A 17,418-nucleotide genomic window follows, 5' to 3' on the forward strand; every position below is an offset into this window, starting at 1 on the left:
ATAAAAGGTCGAGACGTGGCTGGCGATCTTTTCTTCGTCAACACAGACGCCGTTGATAAGAAGGAAGGAAAATAAATAAAGAAATAAATAAAACCGATGGCTCCGGTAAGTTATCCTCATCATTCTCATTCCGCTGGATTTCCCAACCACATCCCTAGGGCTCGGTCACGCCACAGCTGCACGAGAGAGGCCATTTAATGCAGTCCATTTATTTTTCACGGGATGCGCCAGCTCAGCTGAACCCAACGGTGCAACGAAACGCTACACTATTTTAATTTTGTTGCTGCCGCGTCCTAGAAGCGGACTGCTCGATCTTGCTGAGGGTTGCAAAGCTCTCTAGATGCGTGCGATTCGATTGGAGGTGCTTGTTGCATCGACATGTGGACGCTCCAGAATCGAGATGATCGAGGTTGAAAGTAAATGGCCTCATGAACCCAGCCCCGGCTACGCCATCGACCACCGTCGGTTTCAAATCAGACGTATACAGATTACGGATGGATGTCGCGGCAGGGAAAGAGGGAGTACTCAGCCGTCCAGGACCAGCTCAGCAACCGTAGAAGACGCGAAGCGGGAAGAGAGGATGGATGGGTATGGGAAGACTTTTGGCTGCATTCTCGACATGTGATCTTCGGATTCCATTACTACCCCTCATCCCCATCTTTAAAAGGGGACCCCCGGGTTTACGCTTTCCTCCATCCCATCTTCCTCTTTCTTGGATTCGGAACATCACGCACCCACCGCTTGTGTATGGTCGTTCCCTTCGTTTCCTTAAAGGATTCCTTTTTCTCCCTCTAATTTCGTTCTCCTTTTGTTCCCCACATCTCCACCGCTTCAACGACGCGTTTCTCTTTCTCTTCTCAAGGTAGGCTCTGCTTCTTCTTCGCCTGCTTTTGTCTCGCTCCTCCCTCTCTTCTCCTCTTATCACCATCTTTTGGATGGAGGAATGCGTAAAACAGGAGAGGGGAGGAGGAGGGGGAGCTCCGGAGACTATATCAGATGCGAGTTCATTCGATCCGTTTTTCCCCATTGGAACTGGGGCCGGGGTTCTGTTCCTCCTCACCAGGATTTCTTAAATAATCCTTAACTGATCATATGGACAAGATTGGACCATTTTCTGTTCCTATATGTGAATACTAGATTCAATCTCGAAAAGTTCATTTCTAATAATATTATTATTGTATAAACCCTGATCGCAACGAAGATTGCCGTTTCTTTTGGACCGTAATTTCATAAGGTTTAAGGTTTTTTTTTTTTTTTTTAATATTTGCCCTTTCCCCTTCTGTATTAAATCCGTCGTCGGTTTTGTCTGCAAGATACGAGATTTTTGGTTTTTTTTCTTCAGAAAAAAACGTATTTTGCGAAATCGCGACTCAATTTACATGATTGTGGCTCGGAAGTGCTTTTGTAGCCCTTTGTCCGTTTTTCAGATAACGAAACAGAGAGAACCTATTTTTATTGTATAGTTCATCTGTTCATTGGCAGAGCAATGACGGAAAACGGGGATTTCAGCTTCGCCTTGGACGGCAACATGCTGGCTCGCAACGGATTGCCTCGGATCCAGACCCACGGCAGCGGCAAGAAGAGGCCGGATGACGCGATCTGCCACGACGACAGCACGCCGCCGGTGAAGGCCCAGACCATCGACGAGCTCCACTCCCTCCAGAAGAAGAAGTCCACCCCCACACCCCTATCAAGGACGGCCAAGGTGGCGCCGCCTTTGCCATCCTCTCCGAGGACGAACGCCAGAAGCTCCAGCTACAATCCATCAGGTGAGGTGAGGGAGGTTGGTCCCTCTATCTCTATATACGTCATATATGCAGCTATATCTACGACCAATTTACATAGATATGTATGTGACGTCTGAAAAGAAGATTACGTTAACAAGGTAAGCCGTCCGACGGGTCCTCGTTATCGCAGAGATTGGATTGGGTGCGTCGGCTCTGCCTGAGATTAGTAAGGTTCTGGTAGGGCGTCAAAAGGTGAGAGAGAGAAGAAAAAAAAAATGAAAAGAAATAAAAAAAGCTACTTCAGCTCGTGGCTTTAGCTCGTGCGACCTGGCTTTGGGACCGACGCTTACTATACGTATTCTTATTATTATTACATATATCATTTTAATAAAGCTTCTTATTTTTCCTTTCGGCGGATATGGGGAGTAATTTGCTTTCGTACCTCCATGGGAGGACAGCGCGCCTTCAAAGACGGGAAATCGGTGCAAAAGAGGAAAATAGGTTTCTTGTCTGCTCTTGTATGCGCGTTGTTCTATAATGATCATGATGCCCAAGAGAGGGCCCACCTGGACGGGCCAATTCCACCGTTCGATTTGGATGTCACAAAAAAAAAAAAAAAAGAAGAGAGAGAGAGAAAAAAAAATCTACAGGCCGTGCAGTCAGCCCCGGTCCTCCAGCTTTACCATGCGTGAGCTTAAGTTGTAGCCGTTGTCCAAACAGTCTCTGGCTAAATAAGTTGATGAACATACGATCGATTTCTTTTTCTTTATTGTTTGGCTTCATGTACTTGTATGGATTTTTTTTAATTAAAATAATTATTTACAAATATTTTTGTAATTTCGTAGTAGTTCTTTGAGCTGATCTCAGTTTAACAGCCAAAAGTTCTTTTATCTTGATTAAACTGTTGAATTTGCTTCCGCTACTAGATTGATGTCGATATTCGAATAAGTAATTAAACCTAGACAATGAAGGTTCCATATAATAAATATTAACTGAACTACAGGCTCCACCGATACGGAGGAGGAAAAAGTATCAGTCGCGAAAAGGTTATTTGACGTTATTTCATTCACCAGTTGATGGGATATATATATATATATTTTTTTTATTTTTTTAATTTTATTGTAATAGCAGAAAAATTTTAAAATATATATATATATACACCGATCTTGTTTGCCTTATAACGAGAAGCTGGTTTGGATGATTAATGGCAGTGCGTCGCTGGCGTCGCTGACACGGGAGACAGGACCGAAGGTGGTGAAGGGCGACCCGGCGAAGAAGGCAGAGGCACCCAAGGTGGGGGCGGAGCACCACCACTACTTTACCCCCACCATCAGCGTCAGTGACAGCGCCCTCAAGTTCACTCACGTTCTCTACAACCTCGCCCCCGCCGGTATTGATTCTTCCGTATTCCTGCTCCACTCGCATCCTTTTTATTATCGCTTTTCTTTCCCCACCCCACGCCCCCCCAGTGTCAACAGCTTGTCACGAGCACCGGACTCTCTCCACCATTTTCTTGTTGGAGGAAGTTTCCTAAAAAAAAAAAAATTGTTTGAGGAAATAGAGTTTGGGGGATACTGATTGATGTTGACCTGTCACTACTTCTCAAAAGGAGAAAGGAGTTGAATTTTTTCCACTTTGATTCACATTAAGGACCTGATATCTTTTCACAATTTGTCAACATCGCCCTTTCCGGAGCACCACTGTCACCAGCCCCCATTAATACTGTACCGGCTCGTGACATGTACCATTCGTCTGCGGTCTGACAGCTCGGCTGCAGAATGGCATGCCCATGGTTCATAGGAACAAATACGAACCATTTTTTGATTTTTCTTTTTTTCAATTGTCCGAAGATATTAATAAGAAATTGATTTTCTGATTCAGTTGCTAATTGCTCAAGAACGATTCTATTTGTTTTGTTGTTACTTGTAGCAGCCTTTTTTCGCTATTGCTTCTCGTTCCTGTCTCTTCAATTTTTATTTTAATATGAATAAATTATAAATCAATTATTGTACTTTATTCTAATTTATTTGTTGCAATGCCCTTTTTCTTTCGAAACTTTTTGACGAGTTCTCCTTATTGCGTCCCGAATTCTGGATCCTGGCCTCTAGCCATATTGTTCCCAGCACCAGACGACCGACTATGCTGTGATTGATTGCTAAGACAGTTCTTCTTTCCGCCGTCTTCTCCTTGTTCCCCCTTCTTTTTTTTTTTTTCCTGCAACACAATAGACAAAAAATGTGGGCAATTAATTAACATCCGACATGCTACTCCACCAGTTGGATGTTGACTTGTCTTCTTGAGTTTATCATATTAACTGAAGGACTTACCTCAAACAAAGAGAATGATATGAAAGTAGTCGTCCTCGGCTTTCTGCGTGTGCATGACTGACGGAAAAAAAAAAATGGATTCAAAAATACAGAGCTATATGAACAAGCCATTAAGTACGAGAAGGGATCGTTTATAACGTCGGCAGGGGCCTTGGCCACCTTGTCCGGCGCGAAGACAGGTCGATCTCCAAGGGACAAACGCGTCGTCAAGGATGAGACCACTGCAGATGAGCTCTGGTGGGGAAAGTAAGTATCGGTCCCATTCTCTCTGTGTTCGCTTGAGCATATCTCATGCTTGATTTGTTAATTTCTTTTCCTTTTGTTGTGCATATTCCAGGGGTTCACCTAACATTGAGATGGATGAACACACTTTCCTGGTGAACAGGGAGAGGGCTGTCGATTACTTGAATTCTCTAGAAAAGGTACTCGCACAATTACTCTTTTTAAAAAAAAAAAAAAAATTAATAAAATAGTCCGGAATGTAGAATTCTTGGCTGGGAGTTTTTACTAGTCTAATACATGAGGGGGTTAGGGATGTTGGAGTCGGAGTTGAATAGAGAAAGTTGGCTATTATTGGGTATTACTTTTGGTACGAAAGAAGGAATTGGAACTCTCTTAAAACACCCAATCTAACATGACACAACTAGTTCAGCAGCGGAAAGTCGGTTCAAGAATTCCTGCACGACTTTGACATTTGATCTGTGCTTCCAAATTTATTCCTTTTGGCTCTTCAAGCTTCGCTTTTCCTTTTTGGCAGGAGGAAAAAATTAAGAATTTCATGGGAATTTTTTCTTGATTAAAATGGTATCTGTCATATATCATTTTGCAGGTCTTCGTCAACGATCAATTCCTGAACTGGGACCCGGAGAATCGGATCAAAGTCCGGATCGTCTCGGCGAGGGCCTACCATTCCCTATTCATGCATAACATGTAAGTACAAACATTAAACAGAATATTAGGATACCGTTGGTTTTTGCGGTACTCTAGGTCTCTCGTGCGCCTGCTACGGTAATCCGGCCAGATAAGTAACCCTCTGATCGTTTGCTTGCTGCTGTTACATTAGATAAGTAGTCATCAGTAATATAGATGTCATGACGTAGGCGTGTCTCTCTTTGCTTGCTTTCCTTCCAAGACGATGGGCCGGCAAGCATGAGAATTCAGTAAAATAGTAGTAGTTGGTTGTGCATACGATGACTGGATGGGTGACAGGTGCATCCGGCCCACGCCTGAAGAACTGGAGGATTTCGGTACTCCGGACTTCACGATATACAATGCTGGACAATTTCCATGCAATCGTTACACACATTACATGACATCCTCCACTAGCATAGATCTAAACCTCGCTAGGAGGGAAATGGTCATCCTCGGCACGCAGTATGCTGGGGAGATGAAGAAGGGTCTGTTCAGTGTGATGCACTATCTCATGCCTAAGAGACAAATCCTCTCCCTGCATTCTGGCTGCAATATGGGCAAACATGGTGACGTCGCCCTCTTCTTTGGACTATCAGGTAAGTTTGGACTCATCGGAATGTGGTGCCGTCACCTGCCCACCCGCACCCGCGCTCCTTTTTGCTCTCCCTCTCTGGGACCTCCACCTCTCTCTCATATATGTATATCTACTATATATATTAATGAATGACCCATGGATGTATCCCCTGCTCATGCTGCATGCCATCGATTAATGACTCGGCGTTTCTTTCTCATCTTTCCACAGGCACCGGGAAGACAACTCTATCCACGGATCATAATAGACTGCTCATTGGAGATGACGAGCACTGTTGGAGTGATACTGGTGTTTCGAACATTGAGGGTGGCTGTTATGCCAAGTGCATCGATCTGTCCAAGGAGAAGGAGCCCGACATCTGGAACGCCATTAAGTTTGGAACCGGTGATGATCAATCGTTATCACTCCATCGATGTATTTCTTTCTGTGCATGTCGACGGAACTAATTGGTCTCTCTTGCAGTGCTGGAGAATGTAGTATTCGATGAGCACACGCGGGAAGTGGACTACTCAGATAAATCCGTTACCGGTAATTATTAATAATTCGCCTTCGTCATACCTTGCGATCGATCGAGGCTGTTTTGGATTTCATATGTTGCTGTGCTGATCGACATTTTTTCGGCAGAAAACACTCGTGCTTCTTATCCCATCGAATACATCCCCAATGCAAAGATCCCGTGCGTTGGGCCGCACCCTAAGAATGTTATCCTCTTGGCATGCGATGCTTTCGGCGTGCTCCCACCTGTGAGCAAGTTGAGCCTTGCTCAGACCATGTATCATTTCATCAGTGGCTACACCGCACTGGTATGCAATATATTTTATCCTAAAAACCCGACCTAATCATGCACCCAAAACTTGGAATCTTTGTAGTTATTGTTTCGTATGTTGCTGCTTTTTTTTTTTTGGCTTAAAAAAAAAAAAGGTGGCCGGCACGGAAGATGGCATCAAAGAGCCGCAGGCAACATTCTCTGCTTGCTTCGGAGCAGCATTCGTAATGCTCCATCCCACGAGGTATGCAGCAATGCTGGCCGAGAAGATGCAAAAGTATGGTGCCACCGGTTGGCTTGTCAACACCGGCTGGTCAGGTGGAAGGTAGCGAAGTCCGATGATTAATTGATTAAAACGCTCGCTTGAATCATCCCTTGTGTACGTTTCTTCTATTCGACATCCTTCTTGGCTCTGTTTTCAGGTACGGTGTTGGGAATCGCATCAAGCTGGCTTACACTCGGAAGATCATTGATGCCATACATTCCGGTAGCCTCCTGACCGCCTGCTACAAAAAGACGGAGGTGTTTGGGCTGGAGATACCGACGCAAGTTGACGGCTGCCGTCCGAGATCCTGGACCCGGTGAACACTGTAAGTTGCCTTGTTTCTCTCAACTCCTTTGCGTTCGTCCTTTATATATATTCCCAACCGTAGTTACCCACCCATGTATATATTATCACTGCTGAATGCTATTCCAATGGATCCTTAATTTCTATGTGAATCACCCTTCATCATGCGCACGAGCCTTGATGCTTTTCTCTTTGGTGGACAGTGGGAGGACAAGGCAGCCTACAAGGAGACTCTGCTGAAGCTGGCTGGCCTGTTCAAAAAGAACTTTGAGGTGTTTGCAAACTATAAGATTGGAAAGGACAGCAAGCTAACTGAGGAGATCCTTGATGCTGGTCCCAACTTCTGAACCTTCGCGTAGCAGCAAGAGAGAGATGAATCGTAATGGGACCGCACAAAACCTAGTGATCCTTGAATAAAATTATATATATACACATGTATGATCTATATATGTAAAACTCGTTTTTCTGTTCCCTAGTCCTATGTTCCTTGAATTTTACATTCAGTCTCTGGCTGCATATATCCTTTCAAGGACATAAGTTGACGTTTATGAATCATAAAAACAAGGTGCGAATAGCGTCTATTTCAACTGGGGAGCCCATTCTCTGGAAGATGGTCATTACAATAAAATCTGTGACAGCAAGGGCATCAGGAAATTACTTCACTCTTGAGGAAGAGCCGTCATCTTTTATAATGCGCCCGTGTATCATGGCCATGATCATTAGCCTGGATTAGAATTATGTATCTTTGGATTTATGAATTTTTTGATCCAGTAAGATGACCTGATCTTTACAAAAAGCAATGAATACGGCCTAGAAAGGAGATCCACCATATCAAAAAGTTGCATCACCTATCAAATTTTAGTTTTTTTCAAATCCAATCGAAATCCTCTCTTTTTTTCTTTTTCTTTTTTTTTTTTTTTGAATTCGGTAATTTTTCAAGCTCGTGATTTATTGCTCTTTTTCTCTCTCTCTTCTTTCTTTTGGGATCACATGGTGAAAATGTGCCGCAACTGCAGTGCAGTTTTGAACTTTAGACCTCTTAAAAAATCAAGCTTTTCAAAGATGGATGCCAACCAGCTAAGGCACTTTTGTTTCATGAGCTACCCAGTTTTCAATACCTGTCGAGATTCTACTTAAGAGATAGATGCAGTTTTGAACTTTAGACCTCTTGGAAAATCAAGCTTTTCAAAGATGGATGCCAACCAGCCAAGGCACTTCCTACTTTCCATACATGTCGAGATTCTACTTAAAGAGATGGATGCAAATTTCTTGTGGCATAGATGATTACAAACTCACGGACACATGAAAAACTGCCAATCTCCGTCTATACCCAGACACACCTGCTAAAAATTGCTGCTTAGGGAAAAAAAAAAAAAAGAAGAAGAAAATAAAGGAGAAGATCTCCAACCCATGTCCCAAGTGATATCCCTAGCTAGATACTCCTTCAGGCTCCTCTCTCTGAGACCCCCAAGTGCATTAACCATCTGCATACATATCAGCTCAAAAATATCTAAAAATCGTAGCAAAAGAAAAACATGATGTCTACCATGGAACCAAAGCATTCCATTAAATACCCCCATCTGATTATGCAGACGTATTACCAAGCCAAGTCTTTCATGTGATTGGCACGTCTGCCACCATCAGCAGTTGGATAATAGAAGCATAAAAAGGAAAATCTTTTCAGGACCATGACCTTTTCAGAAGGACCATAACATATTATTGCAGACCTTTAGGACCATGACCCATTAGCAAATCAAATTCACCTCTGTTACTGACCAGTTCCTATAAAACGAGATGACCATCAGACATCACCAGCTGCAAATGAAACCCACAGGGAGCTCAGGAAGTCTTTACCGTCTCTCTACAAGGAAATGCGGAGGCCGGGGAAGTCATTTCCTGACATACTTGCAAATGAAACCCATATGGAGCTCAGTAAGAAGCGGAGAAGGTTCCCTTAATGAAAAATAGAGGATCAGTGAACTAGAATGGGCAGACACCGGGACCCAAAAAGTGTGAAGATGAACGCAAACAGATGAAAGACCGCTTAACAGTGTAGCAATAGATCATTCAATACTTCTATTAGCTTAACTCCGAGTTTTCTCCACCTTGGCTTTAATCTTTTGCTCCAAGATTTCTAACTCTGTGTCCAGACTGAACATCCGATTGAGTGCATGCATATTTTTAAGGGTCTCATCAAGTGTTCTACTGTCACTGCCATCACATCTCAAGTGCTGCAATGGACCATGAAGCAGCTTGTTAACTATACCGCTGCTAAGCTCCTCTATGGCCCTTCTCATTTTCTTTGTCAAAGCATCATCACCGATCTTTTGTAAACACTTCTCAAGCTCTGAAGCCTTAATTCTATCAGCATAGGACCTTAATTTTTTGATAGTAGGGACAGTCTCCAGGGAGTCCTTCCATGCCTCAAACCGCTTTAATTCTTGAGTGATGATTGCTTGAGCCTCCATAGCTCTCCTCAGTCGATCTTCCTTGTTGGCTTCCACAACTTCCTTGAGGTCGTCGACATTATACACTCTTGCATATTCAAGATATGAAACACAGGATCCGACATTCCTAGGAACAGAGATGTCGATGAAAAGCCTTACAGCCCCAATAGCATGGCTCACAGGAGGAAGGCCTTCAACATGTTCTTTTAAAAATAATGGTGTCTCGGATGCTGTGCTGGTGAACACCACATCAGCTTCAGCAGCAGAGGGTAGCATGTCAGTGAAAGGTCTGAAGATTATTTCAACATCCTTCATTTCTTCATGTATAGCATCTACCTTTTCCACTGACCGATTTACAACCATGATCCTTTTGCATCCCTTTGCAACAAGATGTTTGATCACAAGTTTCCCCATCTTGCCAGCTCCGATAACCAGCATCCTGGCAGATGGCAAGTAGGACTTTGGAAGCTTCATCAGTGCTAACTCCACTGCAGCTGAGCTGACAGAAACGGCACCAGATGATATGTTAGTCTCACTGCGAACACGCTTTCCAGCAGTGATTGCATCCTTGAACATCCTGTCAATGTTCTTCCCCAATCCTCTGCTACCTTGCCCAACTCTAACAACTTGTTTAACTTGTGCAAGGATCTGTCCTTCTCCCAGGACAAGGGAGTCAAGCCCAGCTGATACTTCAAACAAATGCCGAGTAGCATCACTGTCACGAAGCATAAATAGATGCTGTCGGAGCTCTGAAACAGGAATTCCACTAGTCTGCATTTTAAACAGAATAAAGAAGCGTGTGACTGGTTGAAATAGAAAAGACACGTCCGCATCCCCAATTTCTACAGTCAAAAAGAACAACTAGAATACAAATGCAAATGCGTAAGATGAACATCACATCAAATAGCTTAATCATTGATTACCTTAGCCATCCACTCTGTCACTTCTCTAATTCCTCGATGCCAAGACAAAACCACCACATATATTTCCATTCTGTTGCAGGTACTGAGAACAGCAGCCTCTTCTACATGATTTAAACTGCAAAGCTCTTCAATAGCACGAGGCCATTGAGCCTCTGGAACAGCAAGCTTTTCACGCATTTCCACTGGAGCTGTATGAACACTAAGACCTATAACAGCTATGCTGCTTCTCTCCTTCATATATCCTAATAAGAGTAAAGCACAATATTATCAAAAAAAAAAATGTTGCATAACCATCACAAAGATCGACTTGCTAAAATACAGCCGTCAAATATGTGTCAAACAAGTGAATAATATCCTAATAAATGCATAATCTGATGACTGAAGTAATATCCTAGTAAATGCAGATCCTGATGACTGACTTCAAAGAACTGAAAGTACACAACAAGATCATGGTAACGAAACAAGATCACGGTGACACAGTAAACTTTTCTAAAATGCCAATTTTTTTGAACATCCAGACATATGCACATCAAGACAAACTCATCTTCACATGGGATTGGAGATAAAATAATTAATTAATGCATATAAAGGCAATATAAAGTTGAATAAAACTTGGCTAATAAGCTCACAGAATAGGAAGGGTAAAAAATCCTGATACATACAAGTATTAAAATTGATGAGAGTCTCTAAGATCTTTGCCTAACAACGAAGAACCCATCTCACACCACGTAGATACAAGGGGTACCATATGCTTTGAATGCATAATCTGATGACTGAAGTAATATCCTAGTAAATGCAGATCCTGATGACTGACTTCAAAGAACTGAAAGTACACAACAAGAGCATGGTAACAAAACAAGATCATGGTGACACAGTAACCTTTTCTAAAATGCCAATTGTTTTGGACATCCAGACATATGCACATCAAGACAAACTCCTCTTCACATGGGATTGGAGATAAAATAATTAATTAATGCATATAAAGGCAATATAAAGTTGAATAGAACCTGGCTAATGAGCTCACAGAATAGGAAGGGTGAAAAATCCTGATGCATACAAGTATTAAAATTGATCAGAGTCTCTAAGATCTTTGCCTAACAACAAAGAACCCATCTCACACCACAGAGATACAAGGGGTACCATATGCTTTGAATGCATAATCTGATGACTGAAATAATATCCTAGTAAATGCAGATCCTGATGGCTGACTTCAAAGAACTGAAAGTACACAACAAGATCATGGTAACAAAACAAGATCATGGTGACACAGTAAACTTTTCGAAAATGCCAATTGTTTGGACATTTAGACATATGCACATCAAGACAAACTCCTCTTCACATGGGATTGGAGATAAAATAATTAATCAATGCATATAAAGGCAATATAAAGCTGAATAGAACTTGGCTAATAAGCTCACAGAATAGGAGGGTGAAAAATCCTGATGCATACAAGTATTAAAATTGATGAGAGTCTCTAAGATCTTTGCCTAACAACAAAGAACCCATCTCACACCACGGAGATACAAGGGGTACCATATGCTTTGAGTGAAAGATCAAATGAGAAATAATTGGACTGTTTCCTCTACCTTCTGCAAAGGCTCCACTAGAGGCTTTTTGGAGTCTGGAAGTGGAGCCACATTAAGGCTAACAAGCTCACAAAATAGGAAGTGTGAAAATCCCTAGTCCACACAAGTATTAAAACTGATGAATGTCTCCAAATCCTTGCCAAATAATGATGAAGCCATCCCACACCACAAAGATCCAAGGGGTACCACATGCTTTGGGTGAAAGATCAAATGAGAAATGATTGGACCAGTTTCTTTACCTTTTGCAAAGACTTCACTAGGGCCTTTTTGGAGTCTGGAAGTGGAGTTACATGCAGTTCAAGTTGCAAGCATAGACTAGCATGCTTGTTTGGATGCCTACAATTTAAACTACATGGTAAGTTGAGTTGCTTGTTATGCTACAACGTAGGGCTATCCTGTGGTAGGTTGTGTTGCGATTAAAATGAACACAAGGCAAGTTGCAATCACTCGAGTTGGTGTCTTAGTTTAAAAAATGTTTTTTCTCTCCTCCTCCTTCCCTTCCCCTTCCTCCCTCACCCTACTCTCAAGTCCCTCGATGTTGCCATGGGCCTTCAACACCTCCAAGGAGAAGGGTTGGAAATGGGCTGGACCGGCAGGGCCGGGCCATACCCCACCGGAGCCCAGCTTGAAATTTTTTTTGGGCTTCAGGCTGGGCTTAGATCCAAAATTTTTTTGAAAAACTCAGATCCGAGCTTGGCCCGAACCTAATTGGACTAGCCTCGTACATCTTCTCCACCATCATCTCTGCCATTGACCATCGAAAGTCCGCCTACGGGTCTTGACCACTTCACCACTGTGAAGCTCTCCCTCACCCTCCCTTCATCATCCCGCCACCCCACACAGCACCAACCTACACCGCCACCCCCCTCCGGCGATGGTAAACACTTCACCACCTCCCCTCTGCCGCCTCCTCATCCTTCTCTACCAAAGCACGTTATCTGAGCAGTTGTCCATCAACGAGACCAACATCTCCATCTCGTTGTCATCCTCCTCATCGAAATAATCACCACCCTCCCACTTGTCATTCTCCATGTCCCCCTCGCTGCTAAACCACCCACTATTCGCCGATGAGGTGCTCACCCACACTCAGTATGGCGACAATCTTCTCCCATCCACTCACCATAGTAGGAGGAAGAAATCATCACCATCTTCGGAATCGATCTTCCAGATTAGGAAAGGAAAATCATCGCCATTGTCAGAATCGATCTTCTCGCCTCCACTTCTCTTCCCTCTGCTAGAGGTATGTTGGTGTTTCTCAAGTGAGTGGGAGGTTGTCAGTGCCGACGTCAGAGAAGAAGCAGGGAGCCAAGGAGGGGAGATTAGTTCATCGGTCTCAGCGACGATCGATTACGACAGTCAGATGGGGGTGGGGTTGGGGGTTTGGTCCTGAATATGATCCGGTCAGCCCATATTTTAATTGAACCAACTAGGTCTAGATCTTCAATTGGGCTTCGTGTTGGCCTTTGTATGGGCTCGAGCTCAAGCCGAACCAATAATATAGGAAGCTCGGCCTGAAAAGAAAATGGGCTCTATATTGAAGCCTAAATCTAGTCCAAACTTTCTCAGACCTAGCCTGAAGCCCAACCCGAAGTTGGCCCAGCCTAATGGACCTTGAGCCGGGCTGAGCCTAATTCCAACCCACCAAGAGCCTAATTCCTCCTCTTCCCCTCTCTTTCCCCCACCTTGCTCTTTGAGTCCCTTCTCACCACCAGCCCCCAGGCTCATAATTGCCTCCTCCATCTTGAGTTTTCACCATGCCACACTCCTCCTCCACCATCATCCACCCTCTTGTGCAACTCTTATTTAAGTTCTTTGCCCTCCTCAAGGCTTGCACCATCATCCGCACTGTCGCCCATGGGTGCCAAAGTCCATGCAAAGGCCCTCGCTGTCGGTGGCTTCGATATCGACCTCTTCATCCGCATCACCCTCATTTTCATGTACATCGAGTGCTCTAATCTAGTGTTTGTTGCAAGGTATTCGATGGAATGTCTGCTAGAAACACCTCCCGTTTCCCCAAACTCACCTCCAAAACAAGAAGAAAGCTACCTTATGAGTCAAGTACTGCACCTTAAGTTATGGTACAGTGTGAACTACATCGCTCCAAACCGCCCCTTATTGGAGATGCAATTACCACTCATCTAAAAATGATCAATATTTTATCAATGAAAATAAATGATCTAGGAGGAAAACTTTGCACCAAATGCATACCCTCATCTTGTAATATTAAAACATAAACACCCCACAAGTTGACATGACATTGCATCTCAAGACATTAATGCAAGATTTTCATGGAAGATAATTGAGGTCACATGTGGTCAACATTTCCATAATCAGAATGCAAACATAAATGCCTGACAGCACGAATCTGAAGAAGAAAACGTGATCTATGCAGGAATAGACCGAAGGTCCAACACCGAAATCCCCATTTTCTTTGATTTTCACAAGCATCAAATCCAAGCCCTATGTTCAGAAGCAAAGGCATAACTATGCATGGAGCAAATAATACATTCAGAACGCCCTTTCTCACCAACCACACCATGAATCCTGCCATAACCGGCAGATAGAAATCCGCCGCAACAATCAGACAATCAAAAAAAAAAAAAAAAAAGATTTATCGATCGCAAGCCCCGATGTACGTCTTCGGAGAGGGGAAGAGGAAATGGGCGGAATGGATTAACACAAAAAAAAATAAAAATAAAAACAAAAACAAAAATAAAAAAAGAAATCAGCAAGCAGAACATCCACTTTCCATGGAGAAAAATCTCTTCAACTTTTCAAACATGCATCTAACAAAGCAGCAGCAATGGGCATGGTACTGGAGGGAGTGACTTACGGTCAACGGAGATCTTGAATTGCTCGAGAGCCGAGACGCCGGCCGCCCGGGACGGTGTCCTCGCTTCCACCAGATCCAGCACGGCGTCGCACCGGGGGCTCCCCCGAACCCTTCCCCTCCGATTGCCGACATGGACTGGAGCTCTCGGGACGGGCCGGAACCCGGGCGAGGCAGAGAACGGGGCATTCGAGCTCTTCCGAGGAAGGAAAGGCGCTGTCTTTGGCCCCGGAAAGGAGGCCACAAAACTACTCACAGCCGCCATCGGATCAAAACGGTGGCCCTAGCCCTAGCCCTTAAAAAAGGGAAAAAGCTTTCCTTTTTTTTTCTTGGGTTTGGGTATCTGCGTCTCCTTCTGTGGGAACAGAGAGGGAATTCGATCGAGCGAGCGAGAGGAAGGAGCGCCGCGTCCTCCCGATCGCCGCCTCTCTCTCCCTCCCCTCTTTCTTTATCGATCTATGTATCTATCAGTAGCTGTCTGTCTATCCTGGTGTTGCGTTGCGTCTGGACTTCGAAGGGAACCGTTGGAATGAATGAATGGTCGGAGGAGGAGGAGGAGGAAGAGGTGGCGGTTGGGCACGTGGGCCCGCTCTTCTCTTGCGATTGGGGTTGGAGTTGGGTTTGGGGTTGGTTGGTGGGTCCAGGTGGCGGGGAGGGATGAGGTCTTGGCTATTGATCGGCTTCTGATTGGTTGATGCTGCACACGCTTTATCCACCCTCCCCTCCCGCTCCGCTTCTCCGGATCTGTTTTAAAAATTGATGGGTAAGTAGCAAACGCATACAGCACTGATGGCTTTCATTTCACATTGGCCCGATTGCCAGCGGGATAGATTGATGCGGCTGGTCCATGGTTGGACCCTTGTTCCCCAAATCATTTTCTGAAGCGGGTTACGATTTCAAAGCCTTGACTTCTATTGCTGCGGATGTGCGCCTCTATTTAACCACCCTAGAGTGGTATTTTGGTATAATAATCTATAATATTTATTGTACATTTTATAATTTTTCGTAAAGGAACTTGGCAGTGAATATAACCTACTTATCCATCCTCTCCATTCAAAACCTACAATTTTTTTTAATTTAAAAGTCAGATTAAATAATGATGCTCCTTTTCTAATTCTTGGGCGTTATCTCTTATCCCCGCAATCTCTCGTTCATTTTAATTTTTTAAATGTGTATTGTGCCACATATCTAGTCGCTGATAGGATACGAAAGCAACAAATTTGATAAGAAAAAAAAAGCTAGTCATCGTTACTTGGAAAGAAAATATTCCCCAAAGATTAAAATGTGAATAGAGGGGCTCTCTCGTACTTGAAGATGCGTTGAAAATGAGTTGCAGCAACTGAATTTGTAGCATGAAGAGATGCATACGATGGAAATACTTTTGTTTGGACAGCTGCAATAGTAGAAGTTGTAATTATTCTCCTTCCCTCCTCTCTCGTTAATGGACAATCGGAATGCTTGGTGCAGGAAAGAAGGGCTAGGAGACATCGGGGTGGAGGAACAAAATGTCGCAGCGGCTTGTTAGAGCTCTGAGACGGTCAACCCAAGCCTAGGATGGCCAATTAGAGCACAAACGAAGCGCCGAGGCAGTTGATTTGAGCACCAAAGTGGTCCATCAAAGTGCCAAGATGGTCTCATAGTGGTTTCCGAGTGGTCTATTAGTGCGTTGGAATGACTTTTTGGAGCGTGGAAAGCATGGATTTATAGCTTGGTTCAGGAGAAGGAAGAAACGACTGCCGAGAGCTGCATTGTGATGGGGGGAGTCTTCATTCGCGAGGTGCTGCATCTTGCAGCCATTTTGACTAAAAATTGAAATCTTGTTAAGAAATAAAAAATAAAAAACTAAGACCCAATTTGGTATCATTTTTTAAAAATCAGAAACATAAAATTCAATACAGAAAATATGTTTTGTTATTTTATTTCTATTTCTTAAATATCCACTATCATTAGTTATAAAAAATATAAAATAAAAAGTTTTCTCTTTCATTTTTTTTAAGTGGATTTTTACCCCTCTCTTATCCTCTCTACTCGACCTTCCAATTTCGACACCCCCTTCAACATAATATAATATAATATATAATATTATGTTTATGATATAATATATTAATAATATATATTATATCATATTATAGATAAATATAATATATAAGGACTCATTTGGTTCGCGGAAAGAACTTTTCTTCTCAAGAAGTTACTTCTTGGAATAGAATTTTGGTATATTTGGTTGACCATGGGAAGATGACTTATTATAAAGTAGTTTATGTTTGGATAAACACTTATTTTTCTGAAAAAAAAACTGTGTAAAATACCTATTATACCCTTAGTAGATATAAAATCATACATTTTTACTCATAAACTTTATATAAATATAAATATTATATTTATATTAATATAAATATAATATTAATATATTATAATATAATATTAGATCATAATAATTTATTATATTAATATAATACTAATATATTAATATTATATTAACATAATATGAATATTTTAATATAATAAATTTATTAATATAGATATAAATATGATATTATATTAGTATAAATATTATATTATTATTAATAAAAATATTATATTAATATAAGTATTAAAATAATATTAAAATATGATAAATATTAATATTATATTTATATGAATATTAAGATAATATTAATATAAGATTATATTACTATTCAGTATTTAATCCTAACCATCTATTGATATTTTATTAAATTTTAATTATGGATCTTAAAAG

At 42.3% G+C, this 17,418-nt stretch overlaps 2 protein-coding genes across 2 annotated transcripts; one reads left to right on the forward strand and one right to left on the reverse strand.

Moving 5' to 3' along the window:
• Window positions 1–569: 569 nt before the first annotated feature.
• Window positions 570–7,479, forward strand: LOC105034557 (phosphoenolpyruvate carboxykinase (ATP) 1-like). Its single transcript, XM_010909770.4, is given in 15 exon segments — window positions 570–862; window positions 1,483–1,679; window positions 1,682–1,769; window positions 2,939–3,117; window positions 4,147–4,300; window positions 4,392–4,476; window positions 4,884–4,984; window positions 5,264–5,562; window positions 5,769–5,942; window positions 6,021–6,086; window positions 6,183–6,361; window positions 6,480–6,649; window positions 6,747–6,877; window positions 6,880–6,914; window positions 7,096–7,479. Coding segments are annotated over 15 exon segments (2,280 nt in total). The 5' UTR covers window positions 570–584; the 3' UTR covers window positions 7,240–7,479.
• Window positions 7,480–8,433: 954 nt separating this feature from the next.
• On the reverse strand, window positions 8,434–15,235 carry LOC105034558 (glutamyl-tRNA reductase 2). Its single transcript, XM_010909771.4, has 3 exons — window positions 14,682–15,235; window positions 10,263–10,504; window positions 8,434–10,110 (listed from the first exon to the last, which is right to left on the reverse strand). Exons 1-3 carry the CDS (start codon window positions 14,941–14,943, stop codon window positions 8,977–8,979), a joined length of 1,638 nt encoding a protein of 545 aa, XP_010908073.2. The 5' UTR covers window positions 14,944–15,235; the 3' UTR covers window positions 8,434–8,976.
• Window positions 15,236–17,418: the final 2,183 nt, after the last annotated feature.

The sequence above is a fragment of the Elaeis guineensis genome, chromosome 4 (assembly GCF_000442705.2).
Source record: "Elaeis guineensis isolate ETL-2024a chromosome 4, EG11, whole genome shotgun sequence".
Lineage (NCBI taxonomy): Eukaryota > Viridiplantae > Streptophyta > Magnoliopsida > Arecales > Arecaceae > Elaeis > Elaeis guineensis.